Source organism: Anabas testudineus, chromosome 3 (assembly GCF_900324465.2).
Source record: "Anabas testudineus chromosome 3, fAnaTes1.2, whole genome shotgun sequence".
In the NCBI taxonomy this organism is placed as follows: Eukaryota; Metazoa; Chordata; class Actinopteri; order Anabantiformes; family Anabantidae; genus Anabas; species Anabas testudineus.
In genome coordinates this window covers 2,381,606-2,398,991 of record NC_046612.1, presented here as the reverse complement: position 1 = coordinate 2,398,991, position 17,386 = coordinate 2,381,606, and the positions used below count along the sequence as shown (strand labels likewise).

The following is a 17,386-nucleotide window of genomic DNA, read 5'->3' as shown; positions in this document are numbered from 1 at the left end:
ACAGACATATTCAGCCATTAAATGTGAACTGGATTCTGATATTCACCTAAACAAGACTGGTTTGCAAAGAAAGTGTCATAAGAATGTGTACAAGAGGATTCTGGCTGCAGTAAGTGCACCTTTAAATTACAACGGTACCAAGTATAAAACTAGAATCATTCTTATTTCAAAAATACCCTAGAAATTATTGATTGATCTGTTTTCATCATGATCATTGGACATCGTGCACAACGACTTGATTGACACCTCCCTCACTCACTCACTCCCTGCTTTTATTAGGAGGAGATTATAGGTATCATAATACTTAATCTAATCTAATCCTCTTCCTGTCTACAGAGTAAAGTGTGCTGCCACCATGTCAGTCTCACTATTTAGAATTATGGAAACATCCAGGGAACCAATAACGTTTCTGCATAGAGGAAAATCTGTACGAGGCATTTTTCAGAAACCTTTTCAAACACATGCCGACCTCTTAGAGAATAGTTCAGCTGGTTTCTGAAAAGTTGATGCCTGAATTCCAGTGAACCAGCACCGACTAATACCACTAGTGATTAGGTGGGAATGGGATACAGTAACTCTAAAGATTAACAGTGAGTCCAGACTTCTATTTCAGTTCTGTCTCATTCTGTTCAGTAATCGAGTCCAGACAGTCTCATTAACATCTGGTCCATACAGTGAAGCCGGTGGCAGACATGAGATTGGGTTTTCTGTCCCTGCAGGTTATTGGCATCCTGATAAAAATCATTTGCAATCCGAGTAGTGCACTTGGGAACTTGGAGTAATTGCGTCTCCAGCCTTGTTCACAGCTCTGACGTCGTGTGCGTCCATCCATAAACACACAACCAAAGTGTGTTAACTAAGATGGAAAAATGAAAACGAAGGTTAGGCGCCTTGAGTTATATTTGAATTACATCTCAGTCTAATGGATTTTCATTTATGACTCTGTGTTAGCTCAGTGCTTGAAACATTTATATTGAAAATACAGAAGCCAATTACATATTTTGCATGATGGATCTTTTTCATAAACTTCATAGCTCACAGAATCTGAACAGAATTGTATTTCACTGTGTCTCGGGTGTTAATTTAAGTTATAGGGTCAGAAATCTAACGTTTTAAGATTCAGTGTTTAGTGGACCTGTTTAATTCCAGTTCAGTTAATTCTGCTGAAGAAATTCCAATATAGCTGATGTTTTATACTATATTTAAAATAAAAGAAACAGTACACAGACTCAAGATGCACGCTACACGTCCCCCTCAATATCAGAAAAATTACAAAATGACATCTTACATCTGTGCTCACATTCAGTTTTAACACGTGAACCTCTCTAAACAGTTTCTGCTTAAAGTCCAGTCACCAAACGTTAAATGGCACTAAATTAAAAAAAGAAATGATTATTACACATCTTAGTAATTTGTTTAAGTATTAAAGGTGCTCACAAACATACATCTCCAGGTCTCCACCTTTTTAAAAGTCCTTTTATTTATTAATGTCTTTTATTTTGATTTACAGTCTAATTGACCAACATTTTATTTATAGTAGTTCATAGTTTATTTCCATTTGCTGTGAAGCACTTTGTAACGTCCATTTTTGTTTGTTCTTTGACAAAAAAAACATCATTTCGTTTATATTTTTTCAAATGACACAAAGAAATTTAAATATGCTCCTAAAAGTGCTAAAAATGCAAAACATCAAACATGATCAGTGCAGAAGTTTCTCCTCCTTAATACATCCCCTGTAATCCAGTTTTTTAAACTCTTATAGTATTTAGGTCCGGACTCTCTTTCTTAGTATCATCACATATTATTTGTTATCTCAAAAAAGTATTTTGATGCTTTTAAAATTAAACCAACACTCTTTCATGCAACAGAGACGTAAAACGAAAAACCTGTGTAGTCAAAGACTGACACATGACAACATGTTCTCAGGAGCCAAAATCAGCCGTAACAGTGTTTCTACACTCCCTCAGAAAACGTTTTAAAGTGACACAGTGAAAAAGAAGCTGCTGCTGTAACTAGAAAAGTTTCATCATGATCATTTTCATCCTATTTTATCTGAGTTTCTCTAAAGCTGCATCAATCTACGTCTATGTATCAACACAGTCGTCATTCATAGTGATGAAACTATGGAAAACACGTCACCTCAGCTTTGGAGCATTTTACAGTCTTCCAGCTGATTCTTTTGGTTTTATGGCCTTCGAATGTTTAGATCCACTCTCCTCATGATCCCATCAACCTAATTACCAGCACAAGCAGGTGGTTGTTTTCTGACACACATACACACACACACACACACACACACACACACACACACACACACACACACACACACACACACACACACACACACACACACACACACAAATCAAAGCTGTGATAAACCTGCAGTGCACAGCACCAGATGGCAGACAAACAAAGTTAGAGACTAGCTGGTGAACACAGTGGATCATTTAGCAGCTAAAGAGCCAGATATTTCCCCGAGGAGCTGGTGGATGCCAACACAGTATTGACTTCACATTTGTCAAGTGGCCAGAAAAACGGCTCCAAATTAATGCTGCTGTTTTCTGGGTGTGTAAACTGACATTAAACATTTTACTATCACATCCCAAAGACCCGCTGCCCCAAAGCGGAGTTAAAAGATTTATTCTCTAAGATTCTCCCCCCAGATAAAAGAACAATGAGATAAATTTAAAATTCCCAATAATAAGTAGGACAATAAGCCTCAGTTAAACACCCTCGTTATGATAAAGATTGTTCTGCTGCAGCCGTCTGTGTTTGACGCCGGATTCATAATCTCAGGAAGATGCTCTTTGCTATTTTAACAATATTTGTGCGACATTGATTTCCGTTCGTCATCAGGTTGGAGCGCTGCTGCTAACATGAATCTGCATTTCATTTCAGGATTTACCAAGTCTCTGATGGACCATAAGTGTGAACTAATACAAGGTCAAAGGGTTAAAGGTCAACAGCTGACCCTCCAAACATTACCTTTGGGTGGTCACTAAACGACTGTCTGTCTCTGCTGGTCTCATAAATGAAGCCATGTAAGATCTGTGCCAGTAATTGCTCCATACATCTCTGTGTTTCTCTTTGGGAAAGAACAAATGTGCTGTCTGCCTGTGAGGGTAACAAAGGAAATCAATACCAGCCTCAGATCAGAAAAACACCACCTGAAATTCGTTCATTTTCATTTTTGGCTTTATACAGTACATAGTCTCTTGTCCCACACCTCCACAGTCAGCTGAATGTTCTCATCTGCACAAACATGTTAATTGAAGGTTTGTTTCAAACAAATCCACCTGCTCTGATTTATGCTAATCGCTATTGTTGTGCTGGCATCTTGTTATGTAGGGAACAAGAAACATCAGCAGAGAACAGCCGGCACATGACAGCGAGAGCTAAATGAGTAAATATAATTTCCGTTGTAATGTGAAAGTGAAACAGTCCGTTAAATTCAAATGTGACATTTTATTTGAATTGACAGTGACTTTTATTGCTGTGAGACTCATCATTTGCATTTTCACATGTTTTTATTTTTCAGGTCTACAAGTTTTATTTGTTTAAATGTGACAGTCATAGTTTGAGGATGGAGTCACCGTCCTTGCAGCTATAGATCACATTTCCTGGGTGTAAACAGGAAACAGCAGCTTCTTCTCTCGACACCTGAAGAGTTCTGCAAATACAAGAGCTGTTGTTGCTCTGAGCAGTCTGCAGTCAGTAAAGAGGAGCTCAGGTGAGTCACAGTGTCTGAATGTGAAGTTAAAAGAATCGAAGATAAACAACAATGAGTTTGATAGATTTAGATACTTAAATATAAATAATAAATAAAATAAATAATGAAATGTGTGCAATAGAGGGAAAGTTCACTGAGTTTCTGTTAACAGCAAAAAGAAAAAACTAAAAAACAAGCTGAGCAGAAAATGGGGTGGAGAATTAGAGAAAGTTAGAGAAAGAAATGACGACACACTTCAATATTTTCTACATATGGACTTAAATATATGAAATCATTTGTTCCAAAAACATAAATAACTCTCACTTTCCAAACATTCCCTGAAGATGACTTGAATGTTGTTTATGTGGCTTCATGTTTAAGTATTAAAGTAGGTTGAATTAATTCAAACTGACTTAACTACATTTATTATTTCATACAGTGGAAATAAAAAGGTTCAAACAGGAGAACCAGGTAAAAGTCGAACAGATAAAAACAGGTCAGTACTACAGGCTGGGAACATGATCTACTGGGTGCAGGTAGGTGTGAACCAGTACAAATATTGGGAACTAATGGGGAAATGAGGAACAAGTGAGATGGAGGGCAACAGGACATCAGGTGACTGGAAAGGCAGGAAGGGTGTTACAGAGGTTACTGACGGACAAGTGGCATTAAAATAACATTAAAATGAGTTAGAATCATATCTAAATGGACTGTGCCTTTTGTAAGTTCAGTACATTCTGCTGATACAGCCTCGCTTGTTCTGATTGGACCAGGGGTTTGTTGTGGTTAATGTTAGCAAACCTCAGAAATTGTGAAACTGTAACTGACATTACTGAGTCAGTTTCCCTTCAGTTCCCAACACGTCTCTACTTGAGCTACTGTTACGCAATGTTTTAGCATTTATTATCCTGCATTGTCATTTAAACCTCACTTTAATGAAATGAAAGCTGCAGTAAAGGTCAAAAAACATTGATGGCTGCAGGAAAGAAATAGCTTACTACATTTAATTACAGTGTTATTTGAAAGTCTGTGACACTTAATCCTTTATTGCACAAAATGATCCAAGGTTGTGAAACTCCAGGATTATTAATACATTTGAATTCAGGCTAAATTAGAGTCAAGTGTTTCCGTCAATTGGATTGGAACAACTGGATGATTCAGGAGTGTTACCCACCCCAGAAGAGTGGACCATCAAAGATATGAGAAGATTACAGTCTGGGAGATCATCAGGGGCCCTGATAATAATAATAATGACTGATGTAAATGCTCACACCTGCAGTAAACAAAAGTAAATATATCTGCCATGTGCTTTATCTAGTATTTGTGTCCTGTGTATAATCTCTGTATTAACAGGAACTTGAAAAGTGTCATATAAGAACAATATGCTCACCAGTGCATGAAATTTGATAACCTATTAAAAATCATACTGCACTGACTTCTTTTCTGCAACAGGCAGAAACAAACAAAGCTTGAACCAAGCAGAACGAAGACACTTTCCTTTAATATTGACTTGTTTTTATTGCAGGCTAAATTGCTTCAGACATTGGATGAAGGCAGCATCGCGCTGCTGTTCGTTTCCTGTCTTTTCCCCAAAGCAAAAAGGAGCCAGAGGACCTTTAAATGAGCTCTTCAGTCTTTTATGGTTCTGCAGATAAAGACTCCCAGGACAAATGAAAAGCAAGTATCTGCTGGCTGCAGGCCACACGTGTTGGTGAGCCAGAGCTGCTCTGCTTACCAGCATTTCATTATTGTTATTACTCTGAATAAGCGTGGCTTTTGTCACAGCTGGATGCTCGGCTTTCGTTTGTCGCAGTGTGTGGTGAAATACACTAAAGACAGTGAACAAACTCCATTTGTTACAAGCTGTGGATAAATGTGTGCAGCAGTGGGGCACAGAGACACTGAAAAGAGGCAGGAGTACAACTATACGAAAGGTCAACATCTAAAAGTGTTTCGAAAATAATTAAAGCTCAAGTGAAAAACATTTTTATGCAGCGTCATCGTCTGAAAACATCAGAAAAGTTTATCTGTCAACCTCAAGTGTTTTGTTTGTGCGTAATCGGACTCAAAGCCAAGCAGTGATGACCCCGCAGGGGTTTTTTATTAAAAACAAAAAAAAAACTATACCATTGGTTTGGTTCAACAGTTTTCTGGTCTTAAGATGTGAGAATTTAAAAAGTGGTTAAATAAAATGATCTGGTGGTTTTAATGCTGTGACTGATCAGTGTATAGTCTGTAGTCCATAGTCCACCTATAAATAAATACATACATTTATTAAATGTATTAAATATAAATAAATATGACATCAAGTGCATGTTTTTGTACTTTGACTAAAGACCAGAACATATTTTTTAACAATATCAATATGTTATTTCAATTTGCCAAATGCTAATAATAATAGCAACCACTGATAATTGTGCATTATGTCTCTCTTTAAATAACACTTCAAACTCTTCTATACTCACAGATCTGTGATCTTTTTCTATGAGTCCATGCTAATCCTTTTATACTTTACTTTAATGTAATTTTGTTAATTAGAATCTCAATTTTCCAATTTGAACCTCTAAAGGTTCTGGAACCAACACAACATGCTACTGGTAGAGAGATTTCCATCTGTTATATTTGCCTCAGTTTTATTTATTTATTTTTTGATTAAAAAACTTTTTGTTCTTTTCTGAATGAAATAAAAGTAATAAAACATGCTTGTCATCTTAAATGCTCTGTTACAATGCATGAACCATGACTGTCGAGGCTGTAACTTCCACATATAATAAAATAATAACTTTAATTTCATTTGGCCGTTTCTAAACCTCTGATGTTAAATCTGTAAACACAGCAGAAGAAAACAGAAGAAGATCAAAAGCTTTTTAATATTAATTTATTGTACCACTGTGCTGAAACCACCAGCTGACTTTGTTTGAAGAACAAAAGCCATTATTGCTGCACGGCAGATGTGCCGGAGCACCAACACACTCTAGTCGTTTGCACAGATCTGTGCATCCAGCTGAGTACACTGCCTGTACTGTAATACTGTGTAGTGCAACAAACAGGAATAATGCAAACAGCCTTTGTATGACAGGTGCTGTGAAGATACACAGAGTCAAATCATACATGTCGTCTCGTTAATAATGTGCAAATATTCTTTTATTTGTACGTTGTGTATCTAATTGTTGTTATAGACTCTTCACAGCTGGAGAGTTTCTATTAGTAATCAGTGGATTGTTGTGCTTTAGTGGAAGTTTAATGTTCAATGAGTCCGCATTCAGCTAAGTTACAGTAAACCATGATTTGATCCTGTGATTAGTGAGGGATGATCCCCTGCAAAGCTCCCATATGTACAAATAGTTCTGTTAAATTTCCAGTTAACAACATGGATTTATTCGTGCAGACAGAGAGTTCCAGATTCAACACCACAGACCAAAACCTCCAACATACAATAACTATAAGTAACCTTAAGAAAGTAAAACAGCAAAAGGTTGGTTTAACTGTTTATTCAACACAAACATTTACATGCTAGAGAAGATCATCAGGACTGTCAGCAATATAAAATCAATGATTATCTTCAGGCAACAAATGGCGAAGCAACGATGCATAACGCATACAAATAAAGATAAAGTCAGCTGAAGGATGTTTGGTCCTGTAAAAGTGATGATGCGTAAAGAAAAAGGAGATAAATGTCGTCAGTGGTTCAGATGCACTTGAGCAGGTAAGAATTGCAGTTGGCTCCTCTGCCGCAGTCACAGAGCTTCCCGATGCGAGGCCCGTACTTCATGGCACAGCGGTCGCCCATCCCACACTGCAGAGCAGCACGAGGAGACAGATGTTAGCTTCAATAATTAAAACACATTGTTTTGTAGTAAGGTTATAAATATTGGAGAAATCCCAGTGATGTTTCTTTATCACTGGCAGGAGAGATGCTGAACATTTAATGGAGAGTACATTTTCTCTTAATTACTCTGATTTTTTTACACAGAAGAAGAAGAAGAAGAAGAAGAAGAAGCTAATCATTCTGGTCTTCGTCTGTGAAATAATCAAATCCTGTTCATTAACTGAAATTGTTCCTGGCTGGTTCTGCCCTATTTCTCACTGATTTATTTCCACTGAGGCAACAGGATGACTGAACTGCTTCTTGCTGCTGTTTAACTTCTCTCTTTCAGCTAATTGGAGTGGGGAAACAATCTTAATTCATTTGTAATTGCACTGAGGAGAAGACTGCTGTTGGCGTTTTCTTCCTATCTTTTAATTAGTGGGACGTATCTTTTGTCAATGAGTTTAATTAAACATTGTTGTCTTACAAACTACACTCTACTTGTCATTACTAAAGAGTTGGCCTATAGCATAAAGATGAGGAATAAAGTGAACTTACCATTGGGATGCTCGCTCTCTTCTCCGTGGATGAGAGCTGACTGTGCATCCTGCCCAGCAGAGCCCTCAGTGCCTCCACCTGCTCAGCAGAGAGTCATTCACAAAAACAAAACCATTAGGCCTGTGGTGGAGGTGTGCACGTGTCAGGAGTCCCACATCCACTTACAGTACATCTGCTCCTTTCTGTGTGATCCTTCTTGTAGCTGCACCCTCCCGACACACAACATGTCATATTCTAGATGTCTGTGCATCATTTACACATTTATCATGTTTGGAAACTTTAAACTCCTCTTTTATGATATTAACCAGTGTTGGAATGAAGGGAATGAACTTTTCTTTCTCTCTGATAAGAGAGATCTCATGATGTCATGAAACGTTAAAAACATCACTTGCTCCTAAAGTGAAAAATAAAAAGGAGCAGAACTGTCTCCTCAGAACAAACTGACCCATGATTTCTGTCATAGCCTCACTGACTGTTCTGTTCTCTGGAGCTGTTCGGATACTGACCAGTTCTCTGTCTGTGGCCGGTTCGGGATTTCCCACTCCCAACTCCTCCACGGACACTTCGTTGGACGCTTGGCCGTGACACAGAACCGACAACAGGCCGACAACCAGCAGCCCGCGGAGCATCCCGGAGCTCTCCATGGTACTGGTCCTGGAGCAGGTGGAGGAGCGCAGGGTCGCAGCAGGTCAACAGGAGACTCTCCGTCCAGCCGGACCCTCTCTGGTCTTATATGGACTCGTAAAGCCCCGCCCGAAACACCAGTGCAGGATTAACACGCAGGGGGGGTTTGAGCGGGGCCAGACAGGGATGGATGGTTGGACTCGGTTTCTAAACTGCACTTCAGATGCGGATCTCACCTCCTCCAGAAACAAACAAACAAACAAACACATGAGAAACTTGATCACAGCTGTTTGCACCAAACACAGGAGCTGCAGACAGGTGAGCTGAACACCTGGTCACATGACCCCGCCCCCCAGGTAGTCTGTAATGTCATATTAGTCTCTATGATCATTATTGACACATATCAATAAAATCACTTCAGAGGGAAAAAGAAACTATTAAGAAATTAAACTGTAGAGAATAATAATCACTTCAGTGCTCCTGAAAATCAAGTAAATATTTAAACATATGAGTTAAAAATGAGATTCACTGATACGTCACATGAGCTCTTCTGTGTTTTTGATCCAGAACAAACCTGCTTCCTCCACATGTTAATTCATTCAGCAGCTTCCTTTATCCTTTTATTTAAAGTGTAACGAAAACGCTGATCTGAAAAATATAAACCCCAAACTGGACGAACTGGGTTTTCACAGACAATAATACCATGATGGGGTACAGCCGAGAGCACATCAACACACTGAATTACCCAGCAGCACTTTATAATAACGATCACTGGAGTAATTATCTTCTGACAGATTCCATTTTAGTACTAAAAGGAATTCAACTACAGGATTTTCACTTGTAATGGAACATTTCTTCATTATTTTACACATTATGAAACTGGGGAAATTATTTTAAAAGTTTAAACGACGGCTGATTCTGTCTAACCAGCAGAAATCTGAACCTTTCTTTGTGAATTGTGTCTGAGTGGAGCTGGAAGAGTCAGTAATGTGTTGGTTTTGTTAATAAAGCTGCTGTTTGCTCCTCCCACAGGACAGAGAAGACGACATTCATCTGTTTACACACCCGACATATCGATTGACCTTACAGAGAGACAGAGAGGAGAGGGATGTGAGGAGAAACACACTGTTTATTTATTTATTTATTTGTCCTCGTTCCCGACTGAATGTGTATCGTTGCAGACTTTTAGGAAGTGTTGACAGCACGGCTGTAGTTAATCTCTGGCTGCGTCCTGCACACTTGTTACCGTTTCCGGGTGTTTGTATTATGCACACTGACTCACAGTTGGAGCTGACTTGGACACTTTCAGTCCATTATTGATGTTCTTGTGTTTATTGTGCCGAGAACAGACAAAATGAGTTCTGCAAAATATCCTCAACTCAGAGGTCGAGAAGGAAAAAACAGGACGAGGAAGACGAGACATAAAGTGTTTGATTTGTTTATTCTAATGAACCTTTATTTATCTGACAGAAGTACAAAGAAGGAGAAGCCAGCGTGTGTCTGTGGTCGGACTACAGAACATCCCCACTGTCGCTCCGTCCATCTGAAATCAGCTCGGTTCAGAGAACTCGTGGTGTTTCTGCACAGAACTGATGTGCGGCTTTAAGGCTGCATTTCTGGATGCTTTAGCATTTTGTCTCTGCCACTTTCCTGTTTTGTTGTTGTGCCATGGTGGAAGATAGTGGATCCAGTCCTGTCTGTTATTAGTACCTGGGGGTGGCACAACAACGTCTCTGACCATCATGTTATTTACTTTGTAAAAGCAGCATCTGTTTCCTGTCTGCTCATCCTGGACGCTCTTAACTGAACCGTCACAGATTCTGTTCAAAGAAATCTGATGACTGTATAAAAACCTTGGTGTTTCACTCGATGGATCTCTTTTAAAGCCACATGTTGAAAACTTTGGGAAGAAATTAAGTGACTGAAGTTACAGTTTAATTATAGACAGAAGTTTGTTTTGGTTACTGCCATGTTCATAGTTCTGGATCACACACATCAGGTCGAGGAAACTTAAGTTTACCTGGCTCTCACCTCTGCTCCTGTAGCTCTTCAAATGTTAAGCTCAACTTTAAAATGCCTGTATCCCCAGTGATGGTATCATGTTCTCACAAATTGGAGGAAATACTGCTGCTGTAAAAACTCTGCCTTTGAACCGTGCACACTAAATTGAAAATCAAATGAGTTTTATTTGCATGAGTGTGATTTGGTGCAGAAATGGTAAATCAGGTTGAACAGGTCTGAGAAAATAATTCTGAGGTTTCTGTGGTCGTTTGGGACGGTGGAGTGGACTCTGTTATTCCACAGATGTGTTTGAACGTACCAGGAAAAGCTAGTGGCCTTTAGACTAAGAGACTATTTTGATACTGTTTTTATGGTCAATAACTGACTTTCAGGTTTTAGATTATTCAAGGTTCCAGTTTCAGTATAATCAATATAAAAAACAATGGTTTGCACTTTACTGCACAAATAAAAATGATACTACTAATTACAAAATAATCCTTAAAATAAAAATATGAATGAATTAAAACGATGTCTGAGCTGTTTTGGATGTGAGCTCTGCTTCTTCTTCTTCTTCTTCTTCTTCAATGACGTTTTAACGCAGAACTTTTCAGATCATCAGCTTGTTGCACTGATCTGTGCACATTTAAACTCAACATCCACCTTCTTAAGGCCTTAAGTGGGGACAGGACCCCAGTTTGGGCCTCCGTGGTCTCCTGCCCGCAGTTAACAGCAGGGGGCGCTGCGCCTGCAGTTTGGCCGCCTGGGGGCTGCGCAGCTCCGTTTCCTGAAACGCATACTTCAGGATTAGGAAGAACACACCCAGTGACATCAGTGAGGTTTGAAGAAGAAGAAAGTCTCAACTCTAACTGTGCAGCGGAGGAAGAAGAGGGCCGAAAGGTCCTTCCCGGGTTTCTTTCGCTTTTGAGTCGCGTTTGGATCCTAAGACTTTGGAAAGTGTCCAGGCTGCGCGTAAACTTTTCTGAAGCGAGTCGTGGAGCGCAAAGAGTCGCGTTTCTCAAGAGTGGAGGATGTCAACTTCAGACGAGGCGGACGGGCTCCGGCCGAGATACGGCTGTAAGTTCCCACTTTTCTCTGCTCACCTTGAGATGCCAGGCAGGCGCCTCACCTCACCAACGCACGGAGAGAGCTCCAGGTCGCATCGTGACCATGCAAACGCCCCCAAACTTCAGGAAAGAGTCGGTTGTTGGTAGAAAGTCACAGATCGGGTTTGATTTGACAGCATGGTTCCAGCCTAATTATGACTTCCGCGTTTTATAAGAATGCATCGCGGAGTGGAGACTGAGGGAGGCCTGCGTCAGGGTGCACGGAGGTCCGACACGTTCACTGTCCGAGTTACTCTGCACTTTAGTTTACACCTAATATTAGGCTGCAGAGGCAAAACGGTGAGGTTTGTGTGGAGATGGAGATGAAATTACCCAACAACCACCGCCCATGTACTGTATGGTTTAAAGCAGGGTGGAGGAACCACTGGCCTTCATTTGGATTATACAATAAAACAATCCAGTCCTGGATCCATCATGTATGAAAAACTAGAAGTAGTTTGCTTGTCAGATGGAGCTCAGTATCTCAGCTTTGAATACATATCAGTGTTGAAGCTCCGGGTGTTGGCACAGAGGTCAGTCCTGCAGCTTTCACTGCACTCACGTTCATTAAAAGTAGGATTTACCTGTGACCTCACACAGGCTGCACTCTCAGATGTGACAGGAGGCTAAATAAGGGCCTCTTTGTATCCCGCGCCCTCATCCTGTTCCCATCCCCCCTCCATAATTTTGGGGAAAGAACAAACTTGTGTGGGTTGTGTTGGTGTGCAGGCGGAATCACTGCTCCGCTGTGTAATCTCACGGGAATCACCCCGTAACCTGCCCTGCATTGTTTTTTGTTTTCACTGCATGAATACATGTGCCATTTACAGACAAAGACATGCCCACATCATACAGTGTGACGGGCCGAGCCAGGCTGAGCTCATGTGTTACTGGCCACACAGATGACTCATGAATGAGGCCTGTTTCCTGTGTGAAACACCTCAAAATGTGGAGCTGTAGAGAAACCTGTGAGCTGATGGAAACCTTTTCTTGGTTGCTAAATACTGCTACTCCTACTAATAATACTGTGCACACAGTTGACATTGAATCACTTTTACTGCCCTCACTGCTGTTTTTGCTTTCTTTTGTGCTCCAGCGGTCCTCGATGGCGTCGAGCGGCTCACAGCAGAGGAGATGGACGAGCGGAGGCAGCAGAACATGGCCTATGAGTACTTGTGTCACCTGGAAGAGGCGAAAAGGTAAGAGGCTGGAAGTCGGTTTACCTGCAAACCAACTGAACCTCTGTGGGCTGCAACAAGGAGGAGGAGTCTTTCCAAAGAATTCCAGATGAAATCTGTGATTGATGCTGTGAACCAACCACACAACATAATAAATTCACCTTCAGAACATTAAAAGGCCCCAAAATAGTGACAAGTGATAATTAGCTCAAAGTTTTACATTTGTGCTTCTGTCCACGACTCAAAGACACTGAATGGTTCAGAAAACTGTGGAAAAAAGGGAAATGTTTCCAGTTCAGAAGCTTCTAGTTTGATACAGTTACAGTTTGACTTCATCCCCACGGACTTGATGACGATCAGGTTTTAGGTCCTGCTGATATTTTGAATAGAGCTTTTGTTCCTCAGGGGATCTGTGAAGCTCAAGAATCAAAACCAAAGTACCGAGAGCAGAATTCAAATATCTAATCACGTTTAATCTTTAATCTCTGATATTGTAGCTGCTTTTAAATTAAAAAATGTGAAATGCACCTAGTTTACTCCGAGGTTCCACTGAGCTGTTGTTTTCGATTTGAATCAGGAGAGAAGGTTGGGTTGACGCGTGAATACGAACTGAATTCTCTCTCAGTCTAAACGTTGAGTCTCTCTGCAGACGTGATTCTACTTTGTTGTTTAGTTTGATCTTTTAATCCAAACTGGTTAAATTCTGTGAGCTTCTCAACAGGACTCAAAAAGTCGAATGTCCGAACTCTCTCTGGCTAAAACGTGTCTGTAATACAGAGAAATATTATTTTAAATGTTACGGTGATTTCTTTAGGTCCATGTCTGACCTCTCTTAGTTCAGTACAAGACAACACGATAGAAACATCAACACGTGATTCATGAAAACATTTGCAGCTTCGTAATGAACCTAGATGATTCCTAAAGTGTTACAACTGATTATTAAAGTGCGAAAAAGCCACAGAACCCGCGTTCTCCAAACGTCCTGTTCGCTGTTGCGTGGAATTTGTTAAAACCAGGTGAGTCTCTGGATCCGTCTGCAGCTGCCTGAACTTGTTAACAGCCGCCTGTGTGTTTGCTTTCAGCGCCTCTGGGGTCGACCCCAGCGCGGGCTCGCTGATTCAAAAGAGGAAGGATTGTGCGAGACAGGAAGTGACTCAGTCCCTGTTGATTTATGTATCTCCCACTGTTACCACAGAAACCAGCGGGTGTCATAGCAACAGGTTCCGGTGTGAGTGCTGTAGTCCGTACGTACGTGTGTGTGCGTGTGTGTGTGCGTGCTCTGATAAAGAAGACGAGCGGTTTCATGGCTGTGGTGTGTGTCTTGTCTTTGTTGCCCCACGTCCATCGTCTGTTATCATCCATCTGTGATGTTCAGGGATTCCTGGAGTGATTCGTGTTGTGTCTGGAATGTTTCTGAGCATTTAGAATACTAGAAAGATAAAAGTGCTGATGTTGATTAATGTTAATCAGACTTTCAGAGGATGGAGACACATTCAGGAGCTGAAGATACTGTACGTTACCTTCTAGTTTGAATTTTAATTGGTGAATCCTAAAATCTCCTTTCGTTGTCAGATGATGGATGTGCTGAGTTTGACTCCAAAGAGCTGATGCTGATTTCAGCTGAAAGAGTGTGATGTTCTGGATTTAAAAGCTGATGTGTCTTAAAGAGTTAAAAGGAGCTGTTATGTGGAAGAAAGGTTGTTATCCAACCCAGGGAGCTTTTAAAGGGACGACTGGAGGTGAATGAAGATTACATGTCAGTAGTGGTGTAGAGTGTAAAGCTGCTCTTCCACTTTTCTTCTGCGTTAAACTAAAAACTGATTCTCTCCTGGGACTTCAGAGTCAGAGTGGATCACTTTCAGTAGCTTTTGAAACCCAGTTTCACCCCCGTTCTACCCGCCATCAGCGTCTCTCTCTATAAAACATGAAACTGCGCTCGCTGTTGTTATATAGGTTAAGAGTGAAAAGACTAACAGGTAGTGACTCGGCGGAACCACAAGAAGCTGGTTTGTGAGTTTGGCGTCTGATTCTTAGGGAGCAGATGTTACCTGTTCAAACAGTGTGGTGTTTCCCACCTTGCCGTGCAGGCGACTTTCCTGTGTTGCACTGTAAGATGTTGCTCTGCTGTTTATCCAGCTTTAGAAATCTGATCTATTTTTCAAATCACAGGTGTTGTGACCTCTTTGCCACAGTTCTATCGTCTCCTGTTGTAATCCGACGCCCGGTTTGACATTTCCAACAATGTGTGTGTGTTTTTTTATGTTTTAACACCTGTAGAAACTTGTGTCAAATGTAGAATGGAGAGTTATTTTAGTCCTAATATTTTTTATCACCCTGTTCTTTTCTTTCTACACTCGTACCCTGGAAACCGTGTGTGAACATTTTGTTCCTACTTTGTGTTCAAATCAGGACAGTTGCTGCCAAATGAGCAGAGCAAAGAGCAAAAACATAAAAACTTCCAGCCAGTGAAAAGTGAGACCTGAACCGTTTGTGGCTGCTTTCTGGTTCTTTTTTTGCTGCTGTCGGTTTAGTTTGTGTTTGACAGGAATTAGGAAACAGAAGGGAATTCTTCACGTCCAGGTTTTACACAGTTTAAGGTGTAATAATTAAAACTTATTGTAGTTAAAAGTGTGATTTTCAGATTGGACTTCAGTAGTTGACAAAACAATGTCATAGTATTCATGGGCTCATCTACAGACAGTTTGCTGATGTTTAGTTAATATTCAAAGTTCACTCTTGACCTTGTAAATGTGATTATTTAAATGCAGTCCCTGGTTTAATAAACAGCATCACATTCATCAGTGTCAATTCCATTTTATTATAGATAAAATATTATATATTACATTTGGTATAAGACAGAGAAGATTAGACATTAATGGTTCACACGTTGAAGTAAATTTGATGCAGGATTTGTTTTCTGCCCCCTTAGGTACTGACTAATGTCTCATGATGCTAACAGGTGTATCAGCATTTATTTGAGTCAGAGCTTTACCTTATACCTTAATGCAGAGGACTAGACTACCTGGTTAATCAATGCTCTCAGTTAAATCATCTTAATGCATCGTGGGCACACGGATCATTGTCACTACTTCAAATTAATTTCTAGTAAATTATTGCTGCGAATCCCTGAAGTGGATCCAGGATTTGTTTCCTTGGGAACTCCCAACAACACCGTTCACAGCAGATGGAGGTTGGCGTCAATAAACTAGAAATATTGAACATAGACAGTCTGTGAAGGGGAAACGTGTTACTCGGAGTGTAGCTGAAGAGTCCTGGTGTCTGCAGAGTCTCCGTTAGACTGAGCTCTATGGGAAGAAAGCTGAACAATGGGGAATGTTGGGAGTGTGAGTTGATGCAGAGAGGTATGATGGGAATGCCTCTGACAGGTGCACAGCGGGGTGTGAGAGCATGCCTGTGTGCCATGGCTGCAGGTATCCAAAGAGAGATGCCGTCACTGCGACACTCCTGCTGTCACATGTGAATGTGAGTGTAAAGGCCCCTGTGGACTTGAGTACACATTGGATCACCACTGCAGAGAAATGCAAACTATGTGTTATCTCTCTTATTTTCATGTTCCCATCAGATGCAGAATCTGAGGCTCAGGCTACATGCAGGGCTCATTATCACACCTTATTTGAATGCTCTGTGACTTGTTCATCTCTGTTGGCTTTTTAAGAAGAGGCCTCCACTCTAAAAATAGGTGTAAACTATCATTATTTTCATTATCTGTTAGTCTGTCGACTGTTTTCCCATAAATTGAACATTCATTGGAATATTAATAATAAAACAGTACAAAACTATTCCATTTAAAATGATCTGAAACATAGAAAAGCAGCATCTCCTCCCATCGGGGAGGAACTGAACCTATTTAATCTAGTGTCTTACACCGTCCGTCTTCAGATGAGGTCATGTCGTTGCTCTTACTCAGCAGGTTGTGTCTTTGTTGACTTGTTCCTCTAGATGATGTCATGTGACGTTATTCAGCTCGAAGCAGACGGATATTTTAATACAGTGGGAAAGTTGATGCCGTACCCATAACGTGTGCACAAAAACCAGACCAACCAGAAGAAAGTTGAAAATGAGCAAACTTTCCCTCTAAGCGGTCTTTTCTTTAGACTTTCACTATTTTGTGAACGTCTCTGTGGGAATGCAGTCGGACATGTTTTCTCCTGTTTAGTGAGCCGTGCATCGCATCAACTGCACATTTCCTCTTCATCACATCAGAGAACAGTAAACAGTGGATTCAGTGATTACACAGTGAAGTGACGGAGTGATGTTTGCACTCAGAACGTCACGACTACTTCTGCACCTCTGTCACATATCGTCCACATACCTCTCGTATTCTGACAACCACGTGTAGCGGCGCTGACAACCTCACCTGGATGACTGAGAGTCTTCAGACACG

General features: G+C 40.5%; 2 protein-coding genes across 2 annotated transcripts in view; one reads left to right on the top strand and one right to left on the bottom strand.

Moving 5' to 3' along the window:
* Positions 1-7,190: 7,190 nt before the first annotated feature.
* cartl (cocaine- and amphetamine-regulated transcript-like) lies at positions 7,191-8,748 on the bottom strand. Its single transcript, XM_026378841.2, has 3 exons — positions 8,582-8,748; positions 8,076-8,153; positions 7,191-7,505 (listed from the first exon to the last, which is right to left on the bottom strand). The coding sequence occupies exons 1-3, from the start codon at positions 8,717-8,719 to the stop codon at positions 7,398-7,400; spliced, it is 324 nt and encodes a 107-aa protein (XP_026234626.1). The 5' UTR covers positions 8,720-8,748; the 3' UTR covers positions 7,191-7,397.
* A 2,770-nt stretch (positions 8,749-11,518) lies between these two features.
* Positions 11,519-17,386, top strand: part of iqgap1 (IQ motif containing GTPase activating protein 1) — a 36,187-nt gene continuing 30,319 nt past the window's right edge. Inside the window, exons 1-2 of the mRNA XM_026377737.1 lie at positions 11,519-11,774; positions 12,900-13,002. Of these exons, the coding sequence (XP_026233522.1) occupies positions 11,729-11,774; positions 12,900-13,002 (149 nt within the window). The 5' untranslated portion in view covers positions 11,519-11,728. The remainder of the gene's footprint in view (positions 11,775-12,899; positions 13,003-17,386) is intronic.